Source organism: Quercus robur, chromosome 6, assembly GCF_932294415.1.
Source record: "Quercus robur chromosome 6, dhQueRobu3.1, whole genome shotgun sequence".
NCBI lineage: Eukaryota > Viridiplantae > Streptophyta > Magnoliopsida > Fagales > Fagaceae > Quercus > Quercus robur.
The window spans coordinates 28431805-28452910 of record NC_065539.1 but is presented as its reverse complement, the minus strand read 5'-3'; the positions used below and the strand labels follow the sequence as shown (position 1 = coordinate 28452910).

At 36.4% G+C, this 21106-nt stretch overlaps 2 protein-coding genes across 3 annotated transcripts; both read left to right on the top strand.

Moving 5' to 3' along the window:
* The first annotated feature begins 1588 nt into the window (after window positions 1-1588).
* LOC126688416 (uncharacterized) lies at window positions 1589-10734 on the top strand. Of its 2 annotated transcripts, none has more exons than XM_050383097.1 (6): window positions 1589-1973; window positions 2961-3167; window positions 3935-4115; window positions 6404-6552; window positions 6824-7051; window positions 10327-10734. In XM_050383097.1, the coding sequence occupies exons 1-6, from the start codon at window positions 1797-1799 to the stop codon at window positions 10441-10443; spliced, it is 1059 nt and encodes a 352-aa protein (XP_050239054.1). In that variant the 5' UTR covers window positions 1589-1796; the 3' UTR covers window positions 10444-10734. The 2 variants fall into 2 exon arrangements, with proteins under 2 accessions (XP_050239054.1, XP_050239055.1); XM_050383098.1 differs by having other exon boundaries at window positions 2933-3167.
* A 9333-nt stretch (window positions 10735-20067) lies between these two features.
* LOC126690077 (uncharacterized) lies at window positions 20068-20657 on the top strand. Its single transcript, XM_050385212.1, has 2 exons — window positions 20068-20430; window positions 20544-20657. Exons 1-2 carry the CDS (start codon window positions 20068-20070, stop codon window positions 20655-20657), a joined length of 477 nt encoding a protein of 158 aa, XP_050241169.1.
* Window positions 20658-21106: the final 449 nt, after the last annotated feature.

Genomic DNA, 21106 nt, shown 5'->3' with positions numbered 1-21106 from the left:
GCGACAAAACACTTGAAAATATTTTCATTTTTTCAAAAATATTTTCACTTGAAAATATTTTACACTCTAAAATCATTTTATATTAAGCCAAACATAACCTTAATTGTAGGAAAAAGCTTCTGCTATTATATATAATATATGATATGATATAGATTATAGAATAAATATATTTTCATATATAATATAAGAATTGTGTTTCCTTTGTTTTTGGTTAAATGCTAATTTCTTGATATTATATAGAGACAAATACCTATTCCCTTTTCAAGTTTAAGAATGAATAGCTTGTACCACTATGCACTCTTGAAGTGATGGTTACTTTACAAATATAAGTACTTATAGGATGTGGGGGTAAAGATTTAGTTCAAGTCTCCAGAAATAAGACTCAAACACTTATACATTATCCAATATTAGGATTTCTGTTATCAAATATTAGGATTTCTATCTTAAAAAAAAAAAAAGAGGCCAAAATGGCCAACTAGTCCTAAAATCGTAAGTATATAGTTAGTTGGCTTTGTTTAGAAACATAATAGCATACTAGCATCTCGAGTCTTTTAGACTCGATTTTGGCGTTCAAAATCGAGTCTTTCAGACTCGGTTTGTAGTTTGGATCAGCTCTGATGTGGCAGAGCTGCCACTTGGCATCCACATGGAAATCGAGTCTCTAAGACTCGATTTCTAACGCCAATAAATATCACCAACTCAGACTAAACACCAGAGCATCAGAGGAAAAACCAGAGAAAAAAAGAAAAAGAAAAAAAGAAGAGCATCAGAGGAAAAACCCAGAGAAAAGAAAAAAAGAAAAGAAAACCAGAAACAGAAAGGGAGAGAAGATCGAGATCGGAGACCCAGGCGCGCGCGGCATGACCAGAAACAGAAACCGCCTGGGTCTCGCGCGAGCCTGGGTCGCGCGCGGCCAGGGGCTTGCGCCGGCCTGGGGCTCGCGCGCTGCCGGGGGCGCGCGCGGGCCTGGGTCGCGCGCGGCCCGGGGCTCGCGCCGGCCTGGGTCGCGCGCGGCCAGGGGCTCGCGCCGGCATGGGTCGCGCGCGGCCAGGGGCTCGCGCCGGCCTGGGTCGCGCGCGGCCAGGGGCTCGCGCCGGCCTGGGTCGCGCGCGGCTTGGGGCTCGCGCCGGCCTGGGTCGCGCGCGGCCTGGGGCTCGCGCGAGCCCCTGGCCGCGCGCGACGCTGGCCGGCGCGAGCCCCAGGCCGCGCTGGTGAGGTTCTACCTTTCTCTCCCTCTGATCTGATTGAGTTTCTCTTTCTCTCCCTCTGATCTGATCTGATCTGCGTAGCTGTAATGTTTGTTAAATTTGTTTTGGGTATTTCTGGCATGTACAGACTTAGAATTTTTAAAAAAAATTTTGGATTGAAAATCGAGTCTCTAAGACTCGATTTCCATGTGGATGCCAAGTGGTAGCTCTGCCACATCAGAGCTGATCCAAGCTACAAATCGAGTCTGAAAGACTCGATTTTGAACGCCAAAATCGAGTCTAAAAGACTCGAGATGCTAGTATGCTATTATGTTTCTAAACAAAGCCAACTAACTATATACTTACGATTTTAGGGCTAGTTGGCCATTTTGGCCAAAAAAGGAACAGCTTGTAACTTCCACTTGTCATTCTACCGTTTACCAAACAAACAAACGAACGATCGTATTTACAGTTGTTCGCTTCATCGTAAACAAAATTTTCCAAGAAAAAAAGAAAAAGAAAACAATGGGTTGGGTGATGTTGAAAAATGAAAACCCTAACCGGTGAGTTTGGAGGATGAGATGAGGCCGAGCCTGGCTGAGATAATTGATGATGATGATGGAAGGAGAGCGAGAGCGAGAGCGAGATTCGGATTTGAAGGTGAAGGTGATCGAGTGGGAGGACTTTGAGCAAGAGCTTGCTAGGTTATGGAGTCTCTCTTCTGCGCTCAAACAAGCTAACCAAAACAAACTTTCTCTTCACCGTAAACTCCACTCCCTTATTCAGGTAAAGACACAAAATCTATTGCTCCGCGATTCACAATTTCAATTTCAAATTCTTTTTCTTTTGCTTTTATTTATTTAAAAATTTAACAATTAAAGCTTTTCTTATTCAAACATTTTTATTGTCAAAAAAAAAAAAAAAAAAAAAATTTTTCAACCCATCACCATCAGGGTGCAACCTAGTAGTAGGGGGTTGGGTTCAATTCCTACTAGGATAGGATAGGATTACCTGCCTGCCTGATACATGGTTCTAGTGGGCGGTGTCGAGTGTTGTTCCAAGGGCCTTGCCTTGCTAAGCTAAGGTTCCACCTCATCCAAAAAAAAAAAAAAAAAAAACAGTTTTGTGTTAGGACAAAGTTTAGCTACAAAATTGGATGTACCTTAATATTACAAACTCACTCAATAAAATAAATATTACAACAGATTTTGAAAATCTAACATTTGAATTGCATGTTCTTTATGCTCTTAATATACATGTTAAATTTTGTGTCAATCGAATATGTATAAGTTTATATTTTGTGTATAATTTTAAATTATAAAAACTTGCAATTTAAAAAATTTATTAATGACATAACTATTGATCTTTAATTTTCTTGAAATTTTACAAACATGGAGAATATAAAAAGAAGATGTAATCCAATGGTGGATTTGTCAAAATTCACCTCTAATAAAAAGATATTAAGTAAGTTTGTAGCCTAAGGTTACAACTAATTTTGTAGTTAAACTTTGTCATTTGTATTATATCTGAAGATATCACATTTCTCCCACTCCACATACTTACTTTCTTACTAATTGATTGTATGAATCAATTAATATAGAAGCCATTGGATTGAAGTTTTTGTATTTGATACCTTACCATGAACTTGAGGAGGAGAGCAATCACAATGAAAAAAAGAAAGAAAAAAAAGGTCTTTTTTTGGTTTTCTTGGGGGGGGGGGCTTAATTGATTAGCCCGCGGATTAGCGGGCCTCAACATTGTGTTTGTGGGCAGATTGATGCTCATTCATTGAATCAATTGAATGAGCTCGAGGAGATGCATGAGAAACTTGATGCTAAAAAAAAAGTGATGGAAGACATGTCCATGCGTTCCAAGCTTGCAAAGGAGGATGCTAACAAGCAAGAGGACCAGCTTAGTGTTCAAGTTAGATCACTTTTGGTTGCCGGGACTGCACTTTCTGTCGCAAGGAAGCGATTGCAGGTATGCATGCTTTTTTATTTTATTTTATAAGAAAGTAGAATTGCTTTATTGAATAAAAAATTTTATGTTAGCGATGATGAACACAAAGGGTCAAGAAAAATTACACAGCAAAGCTAAGAGAATTGTGAAACTCTAAAACAGAGGTACGATGAGTAAAACCCCAAACCTGAGACCAATTAAACAGGTTGCGAATCAATAATGATTTCAATTGTATGCTTTTTTTCTTTTGCAGTATTTGTTCACATAACATGCCCGCCAAATATTCAATGTTTGTATTTACTGATTGACAAAACAATGACTTGAAAACCAGCTTGAACTTAAATACCAATTTAAAAATTTATATAGAGAGTACTTATCAAAAAACAAATTTATATAGAGAGTAAGATGAAATATTATCATAATGTGGGAACTTAGGTGCCAAAATGTAATTACCTCATTAAATAGTCTTTGATTCATGTTATGTTATGAAAGAGCCTTGGCACCTGATGTCATGATTTGGTAACTCTGACTAGTATTGGGAGTTAAGTTTCTGCAGTTATTGGATATCAACTTTTTGATTTCCTGATCAGAGTATGAAGTAAATTTTTTATTTTTTTTCATCATGGCCAAATAGGACTTGTGTGGAACACATGCACCCATTTGAATGTGCAGAATAATCTATGGTCTACAGTTGGTTGAACCATGTATCCAGTGTTCCTGTTTCATTGCTGCAAGTATTTTATATTTGCATTGGTGTAACTTAAAAGCTGATCATGTTTATATTACAGGAATCAAATAGGTTACTTGCTGGACAGAAGGGTTATGTTCGTCTCAGAAATTTACAAAAAAGGCTAAGGATGAGGCAACAATATATGATATCTCAAGTTTCATTGCTCTATCCTGTAAAGATCTCTGTTGGACCTGCAGAGGAGCAGGAACTTGAGTTATTTCCTAGCAGTAGTAGATCAGGTATGTGTTAGTGAGTTTGAAACTTGTTGTATTACATTCAAAATTGTTCAAATGGACCTTCTCTGCTTGTTACATACATTTGAGAGCAAGAGCTGACGTAACCAAAGAATCTGATGGCTCATGGTTACTGTAACTCATGTTCCTCTCTAAAATCATTTTGCATTAACAATATTTCTTACTTGTTGGTATATATTCGCATTACCGATCTGTTGGAGTCATGTAGATTACTCTACTTTTCACAGAATCAAAGAACTAGTTGGAAGCATTGCTGATTCGAACTCTGTGTGATTGGTCTTTTGCTTGGGGTCTTATGAATAGTAATTAGTAACACTCTTATAGATCTCACAAGTCACTTCTATTTTGTGCATAATTTTTTTTTTTTTTTTTGGGTAATTCTTTTAGGTGAGTGCTCATCATCATGAACATGAAGTAATCTATTTTATTAATAAATTTTATTACTTGTAAAAAAATGTAGATAATTCTAGTTTTCTAGCTGTCATAATTAAGTAATTAACAGCTAATATTTTTTATTTTTTCTTTTATGGGATAAGTTCTTTTATGTTAAACTTGCTGTTCTTCTCATTGTATCTTAATGAACACATATCTTTTATATTGAGACGAAAAGTTAGAATTTTTGTTGGCTTTGTAAATCATTTTATAAGCTTATATTTTCTTTTTAGAGGTTTTGTTTAACTCCTTTTCAGGAGTTCCTCAAAGTGGTCTGACACTGGGCTTGTATGACTCTCTGTCTATTCAAAGGATAAAACCAACTTCACTTCATTTCTAAAACTCAATTATAAGAATGACTTCTGGATATATCTGGATTTACTGTACAGCTTATTCAATGCCTTTAGGGATGGACCGTGCACATTCAATGCTTTCTAACACAAAACATTAACCTTGTTTGCATTTTATTAGCTGAAGCTGAACTGCTCTAGGGATTCCGAGCAGTGTTGGTAAAAGCGAGAGGCGCACTTAAGCACAAAGGCCTCTTGTAGCCTAGGCGCAAAGCGCAAGCGCGCGCATGATTGAAGTGAAGCGCACATTTTTAAAAAATAATTTAAAAATTATTATTAATGAGAAATGCAACAATCAAATGATCAAATGATCATATAAATTGAAATATTTTTTTTTTATATAATTCATATAACATTTAGATATGCCTTACTTTTGCAATTTAACTCAAAAATTGCAAGTCAAGTCATTTTATTTTTTCGGATAAGCTAGATATGAGTACTTCCATGTAATATCCTTTCTTAAATCTCCTATATCCATAATGCCCTATGACTAATTAGTAATATTAGTTAATAATTTAATCACGTAATGACTATAACTTTGTAAGAATTAGTCTGCTATGTTCAACATCAACCACTAAAGTAACTAAACAATTACCGCATATATTATATCATGCTTTGTTTTTTTTTTTTTTTTTTTCATGAATGAGCTAAGAATATGAGGACATTGCAACATGGTAATTGGTACCAAGGAGCTAGGTCAGTTATTGTTTCAAGGAGAAAAAATAAAAATAAAGAAGAACTGGGAGGTTGTGGGTTGGGTTTTAGGACAAGTAATACTCAAAATTTTTTTTTTTGATAAGTAAGTTACACTAATAATATGCAAAATCAGTGATTTATATCAATAATGTCAAGATCCTATAATTTTAATTCAGTTTTGGTTTATTTTTTTGAAAAATATAAAAATCTCCAAAAAGAGTGCTTTGAGCTTTTTGAAAAAGCACAAAAAAGTTCACCTAAAGTGCACTTCTTTGAATGAGCCTAGCTTTTGAAGCAAAAAGCATTGGAGCATTGGGGCTTCGAGCTTTGAGCTTAAGCGCGCTTTTAACAACATTGATTCCCATCACCTTCAATACTACTAGTTTCTACGCTTCTCACTACTTTTGATAGCTTTGTAGTGATAAATTTTGAGATATCCTTGATATCCTTTATATATCTGACTTCTGGAAATAATTTTGATTGAATGTACAGCTTACAGAATACAAAACATTACCCTCGGTTCATTTTATTAGCTGACCTGCTTTAGGGATTCCCAGCATCTTTAGCAATACTACTTCATACTCTTCTCATTGCTTTTGATAGCTCCGTAATGATGATTTGTAAATGTTTGTCTATCTGTTATATTTTCTATAATTTTAGTTGATTGGACATGCATCCTGATATGTATGCATCAATTTTTAAATGCTTCATATCTAGGATCTCATGTGAGCCTGTTATATACTAGGTTCTAGTTTCCTTGTTAATTATTATTTTTTGGTTTGTTTTTACTATCAGGGAGTTCTGCTGGATCAAAACCTTTTAATCATGGATCCTTGACAATTTTAGGTCTGCACTTGACTATGCTTCCTTTTAAGCAGATGAGTTTTTTCACTGACAAGAAGGAGGTTCAGAGGTCTGCAACTGCCCTGGGATATGTCTCTCATGTGTGTCCTTTCTCTTTGCTTTACATAAACTTCTATTTTTTGATAAATTTTACATAAACTTAACAATATCAAATAGTGCATCATCTACTACCTGCTCTTCTGTATTGATAGTTCATTTTTATTCATCCTAATAGGAATTTATAATTTTTTCATCGTGTTATAATATGCTAATGCGTTTTAGGCAGCGATTGTTTTGTTAAAGTTAAAGTGTTGAAGCCTGCTGCTGGACCAACATATTGGAAAGTACTTTATTAGCCTGATTTTTTTGCAGGCTGTTTCTCTTATAGCTTCCTTCTTAAAAGTTCCTTTGCGTTACCCATTTCGCTTGGGTGGTTCTCATTCATATATTATTGACTATTCACCTTCTATAGAGCCTACATCATCAGATTCATCTTCAAATACTGAGCTTTCCACAAGTATGAAGCATGTGGAGTTCCCTCTCTTTTTAGAAGGTCAAGACACAACGAGGGCCGCTTATGCTGTATTCTTGTTAAATAAGGTGTGCTTTCTTTGATATGTAATCTCTGGTCTCTAAAACTTTCATGCAAATTGCAACATTGAATCAAATTAGGTTGCTTGGACTATGTACTGTAGTAAAATATGGAAGTTTCCCCAAAATATATTTTTGTTTTTCTTTTGAATTCTTCCAAGTATGTTAGGCATTGCACAATTGCTTGCTTAGTATTTCTCCTGTTCAATCCCCTTTAAGCTGGGATTTTAGATTTTCTATCTTAGTTTTCACTGCCAGCTTAAGTAACTTTTTAAAGCCTCACTTTTTGTAAGAGCAGTTGTACTTTCACACATTATTTTTTTAAATAAAATAAGACAATGAAAATAAGCTCATCCAAACACACTCTTAAAATGTGATGGTTTGAGGTGAGATGTAATTAATTTGTGTGCTTTCAAGATAGAAGCATAAGCCTATAATTCCCTGATCTTTTTCTTTTTACCTTTGATTTGTAAGCAACACATAAAAATCTCACCTTTTCAAGTAGACATCGTTTATCGAGGAATTGATAATTTTATACAATAACAACAAAGCCTTAGTCCCAAAATTTGGGGTTGGCTAATTTCACTGCATCCGGGGTCTGATGCAGTGTGACACTAGTAGGGGATGCACCAAAGAGTATTTGTATTAGATCCATTCATAGAGAGACCAAATTTTATGCAAAATGCGAAGAGATGGTAGTCAGTACTCTTATCTACTATAATTTATATTTTTGTATTGCTATGGTTGGGATCCTCATATAGATCATTCCTGTTAATTTTATGAAACTAGGCAATTTTGTTGATAGTTTAATTTAACTTAATCCTTTTTTTAATTTAATTTTTTGTTTTATTTTCCTGAGAGTATTGTGGTTTCCTCTAGAAACACCAATTCATCATGTCCAAGTAGGATACATGGAATCATTGTTCTAAAGCAGTGTCACTAAAAATTAAAGTTTCTGTAACTGTTTGGCAGCAACTAGTATCAATGTTTGCCAGAGTGATGTACCATGAATTACCTATGTTTTAGAATCTTTATCCTGAAATAACCGTATGCCTGTGTGATGCATGGGGACATTACAAATCAAATGTAAATTAAAGAAATTATTTCATCAATTGAATCACTTCCCCAATTTGACTCTGAAGCTACTACAGAGGCCATTAACAAATCACTTTCCTGTGTTGCTAGAGTGTAAATTAAAGAAAATATGGCAAGTCGTTCCGTTGAGTCTTTTGTGGTGCCTATGGCAAGAACGAAATTCTTGGTGCTTTGAGGGGGAAGAGCCAAGTGTGACTGAAGTTGAAATATCTATTTTTGAGGTCCTTTTATGATTGGGTTTCACCATCTATTTCATTTCTGTAGAGGGGTTTCTAGATTATTTGGACTTCCTTGAGCTTTCAATGGTTGCTGTTTTTCTTTCTTGTTTACTTTCTCTTTGTTTTTGTGTTGCCTTTTATATACAGCCTGCGTACCTGGTGGCACTTTTTTCTTAATTAAAGAAATTATTTACTTAAAAAAAATAATCAGAATTATTTTTTGGTGGATTGGAGAGTGGTTTGTCCCCCTGTCAAAGAGGGAGGTCTGGGTATTAGAAAAAGTAGTTCATTTAATCAAGCCCTCTTAGGGAAGTGACTTTGGAGATTTGGTGTGGAGAGGGACCATTTATGGAGGAGAGTAATTTATGCAAAATATGGTGAAGCGTAGGTGGTGGGACAACGGAGCAAATTCGGGGTCAGCATGTTGTTAGTTTGTGGTAGAGTGTTCTTACAGGCTGGGATTCTTTTTGTAATTTCTTATGGCTTGAGGTTTGAGACGAGTTTGGGGTAATGTTTTGGACGGATGTTTGGTGCAGCGACTGCTCTTTGAGGGATTGGTTTCCTGACCTGTATGATTTGGAAGTGAATGAGGAGGCTATAGTGTTCTCATATCTAGCTGGCCCGTCTGAGGGGGAAGGAAGACATTGGAATCCTCAATTCAGCCAGGCCTTTGCAGGATTTGGAGTTACAATCTATTTTTTTTTTCTTGGGGTGCTATATGATAAATATGCCTGTCTCCTCTGGTCAAGATCAAGTGGTTTGGTTGCCACCAAAGAAAGGAGTGTTTGAGGTGAGACCATAGTATAATGCTCTAAAGGGTTCTACAGGTTCATGTTTTCCTTGGAAGAGCATTTGGATGGCCAAAGTTCCAAGGAAGGTTTCCCTTTTCACATGGTCTGTGTGTCTTGGGAGTTGGGAGAATTCTCATATTTGATAATCTTCAAAAGCAACACGTTTTAATAGTTGATTGGTGCTTTATGTGCGAATGTAGCAGATAATCTATTGATTGTCTTTTTCTTCACTACTCTATGGCAACAGATTTATAGTCCTTTGTTTTCACTGTCTTGGTAATGCCTAAATCGGTGATTGATCTGTTGGAATGTTGGGAGGGTCAGTTTCAGTGCCATAGAGGCGCCAAGGTGTGGCGAGCTCTGTTGTTGTGCGTGATGTGGAATCTATGGTATGAAAGAAATAGATGGGTCTTTGATGGAGCATATTTTGCGTACTTTGTTTGATTGGATGCATGCTCTAGGTGGCATCTCCTCCATGTCGTTTGTTGATTTTGTTGATTCTCTTTCCTTCCAAGTTGTATGATCTAAAAGGGATTAGTGCACCTCTACCCTTCTCTTTTTCTAATAAATGATTTTACTTTTAAAAAAATCTGAGTTATAATATAGAATCATTCATGTAAGCCGAGTTTTTATTAAACCAAATGTTATGTTAGAGGATTAAAATAATTTAAACAAAATAATAAAATCTCTTGTAACTTTCATTTTATGGGAGTGGTATTTTAATATTTTCAAAACTTTTGTGATAGAGTTATTATTAAATTTAATGTGACACATGGGGCAAGCATAGTGTGTAAAGAGAACTTTTATTATATGGTAAGATATATGATGTCTAGCTATGCCATCTCTTGGTTTCCTATACATATGGATGTTGCTTTTAAAGACCAATTCATCCTATGCCAAGAGCCTTGTAGTCCAACTAGTTGGCACCTCCTTGTTTCTAAAGAAGACATCTAGGGTTCAAATACCCCCTCCCCCAACTATCGAATTATCCCAAAAAAAATTAAAATCCTATTATGTTAGGGTATTTATCTGCTGATTTACACCCTAAATTTTACTTAATTCATGGTTGATGACAGCTTTATTGTTATTTTTTCTCTCTTTAAATTAGTTTGCCCAAAATTTAATTCATGTTCTTTTTGATTACTGCAAGTAAACTTAACATTTTCCCTTTTGGTTGTAGGATTTAGAGCAGCTTTTGAATTTTATTGGTGTAAAGAGTTTAGGACCATGCCACGTATTGGCTAACTTAAAGGAGCTTCTAAGAAATATCCAGTCTGCAGATTATATAGATACATGATTCAATGTTAACGGTCCGTTAGCTTCTCTGTAAATGGAATTATTTGTATTCTTGGGTGCAAATTTTTGATGGAGCACCTTTCATATAGCTTTGTCAGTTTGTTTCAATTGATTGAAGCAGAATGTGCTTAATGCAAATTCTTTCTTGGATCAGAAACCTTAAGAATTTTGTGTAAAGTGTGAATTCGATGTTGGGAAAAGGGTTGTGCTGTACAATTGCTGTGAAATTTTTAGATGCGCATTATTTTTGGGAGTGGAATATATGGAGGACCATGGTTCCAATTTGTTTTAATCTGTTCTTGCTCTAATAATATGTTCAGATGGTAGAAGAGGAGGATTTGAACCCACTTTACCCCAAGGAAGGGATGCTTGCTTATATATATATATATATATATATATATAGACAAATATATATATTTGTCTGATTAATTAACATTCGAGTGTTAGATATAGTTAATTGGACAGATTACGTTGCACTTGTATGCCAATTTCATTGGCAAGCTTGCATGCATTTTCACCAACAGGAGCAACATACTCTGGAGCTATGCGTACTGGCAGCTTACCAATGAACAATGGAGATGAGGCAATTGCCTTGCTATGCTTGCGAGCCTGTCTCTATTTCACGTTCTTGCCCTTTTGTTAATGTTTTTATTTTTGGAAGTTACTAGTACTAATGATGATTTGAAGACAAATTTTTTTCTCCTAAACTAGACTTGTATCCATTCTCAAACTTATATGTTTTACCATATTTAATAATAACTCCCAGCATTCAGTTGTCATTTTTAAAGCTCTGTTACATACGGTCCTTAATTTCTAAGCTTCAACTCTCAATAAATTATTATAATGTGTATAGAATACATCAACCATGTCACTTAAGGAACACAGATGGTCAAAAAAAGTCATGGTCGAAGCTACAAACAGTACCAATATTGGAGGACACAATGGTCTGATATTTTTAATTGCCTACATAATGGGTTAAGTTAGAATATTATGCATGATAAGGGTGCCAATGGCTTGAACCCTTATTTAGTGTTTCAACTATGTAGTTCCAAAGTCAATAGTGAGTGAAGTCTTAAACTATGACTTTTTATGTGGAAGCAAGCTAAATGTGATCTATAGCTTTTTACATCACACGCATAATATCCTAGTACTCTACCATGAGCTTCTAAGTCAACACATTTACAGCCTTGTGCTTGATCTTAGCTTTCACGAGCAATTTAGAGAATTAGCCCTATTCTCAAGGGAAGCGGCCCTACTTCCATGCTCAATTAGGTGTATCTATCAAGGATGCTCTCGCAACTCTAACATCCCACTCATAAAAGCTATAGATCACATTTAGAGTTTTTTAATATAAAACTCATCCTTCATAATTTTACGAGATACATGCACTTACATCATTGGGACGGACAAGGTTACTTGTACTCAAAATTTAGTGTATGTTATACAAACTACTCTATGATTCGTTTGAACCTATTTCTTAGGATCTCTAGTCCCTAGGTAGGGTATCGTCATAGGTAATTTATTTTCTTTGGGCTTTAATCTCATATCCCTCGATTTACATCTAGACTTTCGACTCTAAATAGAGATTTCATCATTTCATTTATATAGTAACTCGAAAAGTTTAGGGAAACAGCACTTTACTTTATATAAAAATATTATAATAAGATAGTGCTAATATAAGATAGATTCATTTTTTTTTTCAACAACATAAATGTAAGTTGTTTACTTCTTCACTGGCTTAAGCTTAATTAGCTTCTTGGTAAAATCATCATATGCATGGCCAGTGGTAATCACATTCATTTTTTTTCCATCACTATACATTCAATATAGTAGCATGCTAAAAGTACATGTTTCTATTATAGTAGAAACCATTTTATACATAAATATCATTTAAAAAAATATATATTACTCTTGCTCTTGGTGGTTAATCTCACTAAAAATTGTTTTTCCACCATTTCATAACTCATAAATATATGGCAAGAGATGTAGATTTATTAGCATCTACATAGGGTTAGTAGTCTCTAATTACTAGGAACCAGATTTTGGAACAAAAAATATTCATAATTCACAAGTATACGAGACTTAATATTTTTTTTTTAAAAAACTTGGCATCATTAGAGCATTAGCATTGGAGAATGCTAATGCTACTCCATTTTACCATTCTAAAACACCACTTTATTATTATACCATACCATTTTACCATTTCTTCTACATCCCAAAACTCTATTTTTATTAAAATATTATTTTTTAACCGTTCTTTATTATTTATTTCCAACCGCTATATATTTTTCAGATTGCTGGAACTTCTTCATTTTTTTCATCTTTTTTTCACTTTCTCTCCCATGCTCTCTGTCACTTTCTCTCTGCCCCTCCATTTCCCTTTCTCTATGCCTGACTGCCTCTCGAGTTTGTGGGTCTCTTTGGTGTTGGGTGTGGCTGGGCGGTGGATCGTGGATCGTGGGTCTTTGCGGTGGATCGTGGATCGTTTTTCAGTGAGTTTTAATTTTGTTGGGTTTTGATTGATTTTGGTGGGATTTGATTTTTGTGGTTGGGTTTGTGGGTTGATCAGAGTGGCTTTGGGTGCTGGTTGTGGATGGGTATGGGTTACGGTGTTGGTGGCGGATTGATTTTGGGTTGAGGTTTGATTTTTGTGGTTGGGTTCGTGGGTTGATCGGAGTGATTTTGGGTTGGGGTTGTGGATGGGTATGGGTTACGGTGTTGGTGGCGGATTGATTTTGGGTTGGGGTTTGATTTTTGTGGTTGGGTTCGTGGGTTGATCGGAGTGGCTTTGGGTGCTGGTTGTGGATGGGTATGGGTTACGGTGTTGGTGGCGGATTGATTTTGGGTTGGGGTTCACGGTGATGGAAGGTAGGTGGGTGAGTGGGTTTTGGTTGATGGTGGGTATGGTTTGTGGTGGTGGTGGCTAGTGGTAGGTTGATTTTGGGTTGGGGTTTACGGTGGTGGCAAATGGGTGGGTGAGTGGGTTTTGGTTTATGGTGGTTGGGGTTGAGGTTGTGGGTGGTGGTGGTGGCTGTGGCGGCTATGGCTGTGGTCGTGGCTGTGGCTATGGTGACAGTGGGTGTGGGTAGTGATGCTTCAGCGATGGAGATGGGTGAGAGGCTTGGTGAAGCTTCAGCGATGGTGTTTGGGTCTGAAGAGAGGAGAGCAAACGGAGAAACAGAGCAGGAAGAGAGAGAAGATTTCGTGGGAAAAACATAATAAAATATTATTATTTTTTTACAATACTGTGAACAGTACAATTCTATGTTTAGGATTGTACTGTAGCAGTATTGCAAAAAAATTTGCAATAGTGCTGTATACCATTCTCTGATGCAGATGGTTTTGGGGTTAAAAATGCTAAATTTCGTATACCACATAATTGTATAATAGGAATGCCTATTCATTCTCATTTAATATTTGGCACAAATACAAGTGTCTATTTTATACAAGGGCATCATTGTATCTTTATTATTATACAATAGGAATACCAACTTGATATGACACCATTGTTCTCATTTATCAATAAGAGTACCTTTTTTACCACAAGGATAAACTTTTACACTCTTAGGCCAAAAAATATTTTTTTTATCTCAATTCTCAAGATAATTTATATAGTTGAAATTAATAAACTATTTTATGAGTCCCAAATAATATTTCCCAAAACATTTTTTTGTCCATATTCCTCAATTTCAATACCCCCACTATTTGAGAAAATTTAAATGAAAAACGTGCCACATAAAATTCTTAATTATTTAAAGGCACATGAACTCTTCTCAATATAAAGTTCTTCAAAATAGAAACACCATAATTTGTGGGGTTCATAAAAATTCATGAGATTTAACAATTTCACATAAACACTTTTTTTTTTTTAAATGACATTTGAACGTTGGTTCTTCCTCATCAAATCAAAAAATAAGAGTCTTGTATATCTTCCCATATTTAAAACGTCTAAACATTTGAAAAGATAATGTTTATAAGGCATTTAGTCAATACTATTTATTTCGGCCATGACTAACACTAGAAAAACCAAATAATGAAAATCACAGAATTGTAGATAAAATTTTCCATCACATGCCTGGAATTAGAGAGAGAATTATGGATATGATATTTTATATTTTATTCATAATTTTACACATGAATAAATATATTACTTATGATGCATAAAGTCTTTTTAAATTCATGGTACTACACAGCAATCAGATAGTAATTTTTTATACGACTTTAACAATCACATAAAATGCATTGTGATACATATTAGTAAGTATCCGAAGATATTATATGTCATGCATAAAAATTGACATATGGCCCAAATTATATTATTATGTATATACACATGTTTAGGCCATAGCAATTTTAGGTGTCTGCATACAAAATTTTATTTTTATATGGTAGCAATATATCGAATAGAATAAGAGATACTTTACCCCCAAACTCATAATTTCCTGCCTCTTAGATTGCCTTTCAATTGAGAGCTTGTTGAGATTTCCGACACTGAACTCCAAGGCTCTTGAATTGAATCTCCACGAAATTGTTATTCCATTGCCACCATTCCATGTGCCACCATAAACAATTTATCAATACATATATAACCAATGAATTCAAAGAAAAATCAAGAAGGATTTTTTATTCATGGACAATAAATATATATGTAATGAATTCTCCATTTTATCAAATATATATATATATATATATATATATATATATATATATATAACAATAATATATATAATCACATCATACATACCGCAAACATTAAACATCATCTCGAATTGTTGTTCCTAAGAACAATAATTGAAAAATAAATTGAATTTCATTACATTCAACATATCATATAAATGATTAAAATTCACATAAATTAGATTTACCATAAAATTAGTGAATAGTGGAAAGATATTATCTTGATGATGCTTTAAAGTAATTTCATAACAATAAGTAATTTACTGTCAATTCATATATATTTTTAGATTGCGGGGTTTAGGCGTGGACCATGTCACTGTCTTGAGATGATACATGCATTTACGAGATTTCCGGTGTAGTAGACTAAAACATTGTGCGTGCCACCTAAGGGATACAACAATCCAGTCACCTTCGCTACTTATCCTTACAAGCCTACATCGCTTGTAGGATAAGAAGCTCTCAATATAGACCTTCTTTTACCCAGAAATAGTGTAGTAGGGATATATATATGTTTTTAAGTAAAGAAAACAAACAAATAAAATATAGGCTAAATTACATAGTTGGTCCCACCAAATGTTAATTTGATCCCTAACCTTTTAATTGTGTCAATTTGTTGAATAGAAAAATTTGATGTATTAAACTGAATAATAAAAAATTGATTTTTCCTTTCATATCAACTGTCAACTGTATAGCCATGTCAGACTTTTTTTTTTATATAATAATAAATAAAAAAAACCCAAGCCTCTATTCCCATGTGAGTTTTAAAGTTCGGAGAAATTTCTAAAACCCCAAATTTCTTCTCCTTTCTTAACTTCATCTGAGATGTTAATCTAACGTATGAAATATAAGTTAATGTTCTTTTAAAATGAAGGCGTAAATGCATTTTTAGTTCCTACATTTTGACTTTTTTCCATTTTAGTTCCTACATTTTAATTTTACCACTTTTAGTCCCTAAACCAATTAACGCGTGTTAGTTTCGTCCTTTCCGTCAATCAACCGACGGAAATAGCTGTGGTGGCTGCCGGATGAATTAAAATATTATAAAAAAATGCCACATCACCCATGACACATCAACATATAAATTTAAAAAAATTAATTTATGAATTTTAACTAAATAATAAAAATAAATACAGAATTAAAAACTAAAATTCACATGAATTAAGATTGTTCTTCATCTTCTTCAGATTGTTCTTCATTTTACAACTTGTTCTTCATATTCTTCCCAAATCAAACCCAACAACCAAGAACTCAAACCCATCACAAGAACACAAACCCAGCAACCCAAGAACTCAAACCTAGATCACTAGGACATAAATGAAAACAAGAAGAAAAAACCCAAATTCAACACCTCAGAGATCATCAAACCCAGCATCATCAGATCTGACACAATCAACACCGAATTCTCAGCAAATCAAACCCATAAACCCAGTTAACAAACCAACCCAGATTAAACCCAAATCAAGAAACCAATCACAACAAACCCAGATCAACACAATCAAACACAATCAAACTCAAACCAACACAATCAAACCCAGATCCCACCACCAATGACCGACACAATCAAGCCACCACCACCACCCCACCGATCAAAAACATTTCTTCATAACATGAACTTTAGCTCAAAAACCCACAAAAATTCCAGAACATGACCACTACTGCCATCGAAAAAGTCACCAAACCCATCGATCAGTCAACAAACCCACGCCAAGACGGTGGCCGAGATCGGCGAGCTCCATTGTGGCCAAGACCGGGACGAAGGTCGAGATCGACGAGCTCCATTGTGGCCAAGACAGTGGCCGAGACCGAGAAAATCAGATCGCAAAGGCAGTCTCTCTCTCTATCTCTCTTCGTCTTCTCCAAAGAGAGTCTTTAGTCTTAAGAAATTTGAAACAAACAAACAGTAACAACAGCTTTTACATTTTCCAGAGAGTGTTGACACAAAAATGGAGGAAGAGAACAAATAGTTACTGAATGATGAGAAAGACAAAGAAGCAGTAAAACCGAAACCACAAATAGAAGAAGAAAAAGAAGCGAAATCGGAAGCACCGAAAAAAGCCAGTGGCGCCGGTGGTGGTGGCGGAGGAGAAGGAGGGTTGGGCGGTTGGGGTTTCTCTACTCTCTTTGTTTTCTCAGATCTCTAAAAGGACGCTGAAGAAATCTCTGATAATGTACAGAATTAAAAACTAATTCATGTGAATTTTAGTTTTTAATTCTGTTTTTATTTTTATTATTTAGTTAAAATTAATAAATTAATTTTTTAAATTTATATGCTGATGTGTCATGGGTGATGTGGCATTTTTTATAATATTTTAAATCCTCCGGCAGCCACCTTAGCTATTTCCGTTAGTTGACTGACAGAAAGGACGAAAATAACACCCGTTAATTGGTTTAGGGACTAAAAGTAGTAAAATTAAAATGTAGGGACCAAAATTAAAAAAAAAAGTCAAAATGTAGGGAATAAAAGTGCATTTACGCCTAAAATGAATTGTAACTTCCTCAAATTTATAATTTATTTCTTCTCTCTTCAATATCTGTAGCTACATAAAACCATTAAATCTAAAGGCAGAGCTTCACAATCATGTCTTAGAGCATTGAAAAAACAAGAACATATTTTTAGGCAAAGGAAGAAACTAGTGGTGACCATGTAAAGCTTGCTGCCTTTGCTTCCAAATAGAAGCAAATCCTTGGCTTTGTCCAAAGCAGGGGCGAAGCCAGGAATTTTTGTTTGGGGGGGCCAAGTTGCAACTCTAATATATTTATCAAGACAACCCCACATACACACTCATACGCTTTTTTATTATATATACACTTTTTTATTTGAAATGTTATATATATACACACACCAAACAACAACAAAAAGAACTTAGTAATTTCAATCAAAATTATGTTTGGTGGCGATCTTACATAAATAAAATTCATTTTTTACTATTTTTATAGTGAAATTCTTAAAAAATTTCATTTTCGATACAAATTATCAAATTTTATACTAAAGTAAGTAAAAAATCTTTTGTAGGGATTAGGGCCCAAAATAATGTATTGGGCCTTGGGTCTTGTCCGAGGACACTAACAAGTTCGAGGAGGAGCAAATAACTATTAAATGATTCCCGGTAAAAGTTTTATAAGCGGGAGATGAAGGGAAGGAGATCCGAGAAGGAATTCCTCCTCGGATACGACGAATGTAGTCCAAGTATGTACTCTAACAATAGAAATGTGCCCCATGAACATGTGAGAGGGAAGGAAACTCAAAATATATAAGAAAAAGTTGCTACCACCGCATTAAATGCACTGCAGCTACTTTTCTAGCCGCATTAATGTGGAGAGGACCTCTAAACAGTGCCGACTACCACAACTCACAGAAGGCTGAAAGGGGTGTTTGATGGGATGGGCACTTAAGTAGGGACTCAGATGATTAACAAGTGTAGGGTCAAGATGATCAGAAAGGAGCTATATAATGTGGGAGGACCCCCATGAGAAGGGGATCAGAAAAATAGAGAGAGAACACTGTAGCAATCTAAACTGTCTTAGTATCAAATTGTGATCAATATATAATAATTGTGGCCTTCTCGGACTGAAAGTCCATTGACATCAATACCTCTTATTTGTGCTTGATTGCCATTTAATCCAATACTAGCCGTTGTCCAATTCATTAGGACCTAGTTCTTTGACCCATTCTCTACAAATTCATTGTATTGGGCTCATTGGACCAAGACTCCATACATTTTGGGCTTGGGCCTCAAATTCTTAGCCCTACAATTGGCGCCATCTGTAGGAAGAACTTGTACCTCAACGAGTGCAACGGTTAAACATGGTGGGATCAGGTCCATACCAGGCAGGTCTACACCGAACAGAGCCTGCAGGTTCTCAACGGCAGGACAACTTTCTTAACCTTGAACAGAAAAGAGATCGGGACAAACATCGAGAGGGTATAAGTAGAGACTCAGATGATCAAAAGTATAGGGCTAAGATGATCAGAAAGGAGCTATATAATGTGGGAGAACCCCCATGAGAAGGGGATCGAAAAAATAGAGAGAGAACACTGTAGCAATCTAAACTGTCTTAGTATCCAACTGTGATCAATATATAATAATCGTGGCCTTCTCGGATTGAAAGTCCATTGACATCAATACCTCTTATTTGTGATTGATTGCCATTTAATCCAATACTAGCCGTTGTCCAATTCATTAGGACCTAGTTCTTTGACCCATTCTCTACAAATTCATTGTATTGGGCTCATTGGACTAAGACTCCATACATTTTGGGCTTGGGTCTCAAATTCTTAGCCCTACAATTGGCGCCGTCTGTGGGAAGAACTTGTACCTTAAACATGGTGGGATCAGGTCCACACCAGGCAGGTCCACACTGAACAGAGCCTGCAGGTTCTCAACGGCAGGACAACTTTCTTAACCTTGAACGGGAAAGAGATCAGGACAAACATCGAGAGGGTAGTGTACGTACTACCCATACAAGCAAAAACCATTCTAAGGTGAGAAGTCATGTATCCCAAAAACAGGATGATAATAAAGCCCTACAACAGGAGATTGACGACTTAAAAAGGAAACTACGTCATGCGCAGCGGAAGCGTTCCCCTTCCAGTTCAGACACTAGTGATGAAGGGGATGACAATTATAGGCAAAGGTCAAGAACTCCACCAAGTGAGACCTTTTCTTGTGAGGAAGAGCACCACCATAAACGTAGCCACAGAAGTCCGTCCCGTAAAGGTGTAGTGAACGATGCCATGAGCAAGGCCTTGGATCGAATCTCCAAGTCACCCTTCACACGCAAGATAGAAGGGGCTAAGCTTCCTTGGCGATTCCATCAACCTACTTTCACTATGTACAACGGTCGAATGGATCCCGTAGAGCATATAAGCCAATTTAACCAGAGGATGGCCGTCCACTCCAAAGATGAGGCTTTGATGTGCAAAGTATTTCCGTCCAGCTTGGGACTGATGGCGATGAGATGGTTTGATGGCCTCAGGCTAAACTCCATAGATTCCTTTAAGCAGCTGACCCAGGCCTTTGGCTCTCGCTTCATCACGAGTAGCAGGGTTCCTTGGCCCTTGGATTCCCTTCTGTCTTTGTCCATTCGAGAAGGGGAGACCTTAAAAGCCTACTTGAACAGGTATTGGGAGATGTATAATGAGATAGAAGGTAACTATGACAACGTTGCTATCAACACTTTCAAGAGTGGCCTCCCAACTGAGCATGGTTTAAGAAAATCCCTAATAGGAAAGCCTGTCACTAGCCGCGCCAACTTATGGACCGGATCGACAAGTATAAAAGGGTTGAAGAGGACTAGCAGCTGGGAAAAGGTAAAGCAAAGGTTGTCCCTCAGGAGAGGAGGGACTTCAGGTCGGGTTGATTTAATAACAACAACCGACAGAGGATAGACTTTGCAGGGCAATTCGGATCTGCTGATGCACAGGCAGTTAATGCTGTGTTCCGAGATCCGGTACATCAGGTTTTGGAGAAAATCAAGAATGAACCGTTCTTCAAATGGCCAAATAAGATAGCAGGAGACCCCATGAAGCGCAACTAAAACCTGTATTGCCAATACCACCAAGAACCGGGGCACACCACTGAGGACTGCAGGAACTTGAAGAACCATTTGGACCTGTTGGTCTGAGAGGGAAAATTAAGGCACCTCCTACATCATTCCAGTGGTCGACAAGGACAGGTGAATACTGAGACCCGAAGAGACACCTTCTTAAGACCTCCAATAGGCACGATAAATGTCATCCTTACCGCTCTGGGAAGGACCGGCTTTTGTCCTTCCAGAGTAATGTCTGTGGCTCGGCTTCCCACTGAACATGACGATCGGGAGTCCAAAAAGGCCAAGAAGATAGCCTCACCCGTGCTGGGCTTCTCAAATGAAGATAAGGTTGGAACCATCCAACCCCATGATGATGCTTTGGTTGTCATGCTCAGGATTGGAAGATATGATGTGAAGAGAGTGCTAGTAGAACAGGGCAGCGTTGTGGAAGTAAT

Coding starts and splice junctions, on each gene's coding strand:
- LOC126688416 (XM_050383097.1), top strand. CDS start 1,797: ATGATGATGATGGAAGGAGAGCGAGAGCGAGAGCGAGATTCGGATTTG. Junction 4,116..6,403: donor TCCTAGCAGTAGTAGATCAG/GTATGTGTTAGT, acceptor TTTTACTATCAG/GGAGTTCTGCTGGATCAAAA. Junction 6,553..6,823: donor CCCTGGGATATGTCTCTCAT/GTGTGTCCTTTC, acceptor ATTTTTTTGCAG/GCTGTTTCTCTTATAGCTTC.
- LOC126690077 (XM_050385212.1), top strand. CDS start 20,068: ATGGCGATGAGATGGTTTGATGGCCTCAGGCTAAACTCCATAGATTCC. Junction 20,431..20,543: donor GGACTAGCAGCTGGGAAAAG/GTAAAGCAAAGG, acceptor GCTGATGCACAG/GCAGTTAATGCTGTGTTCCG.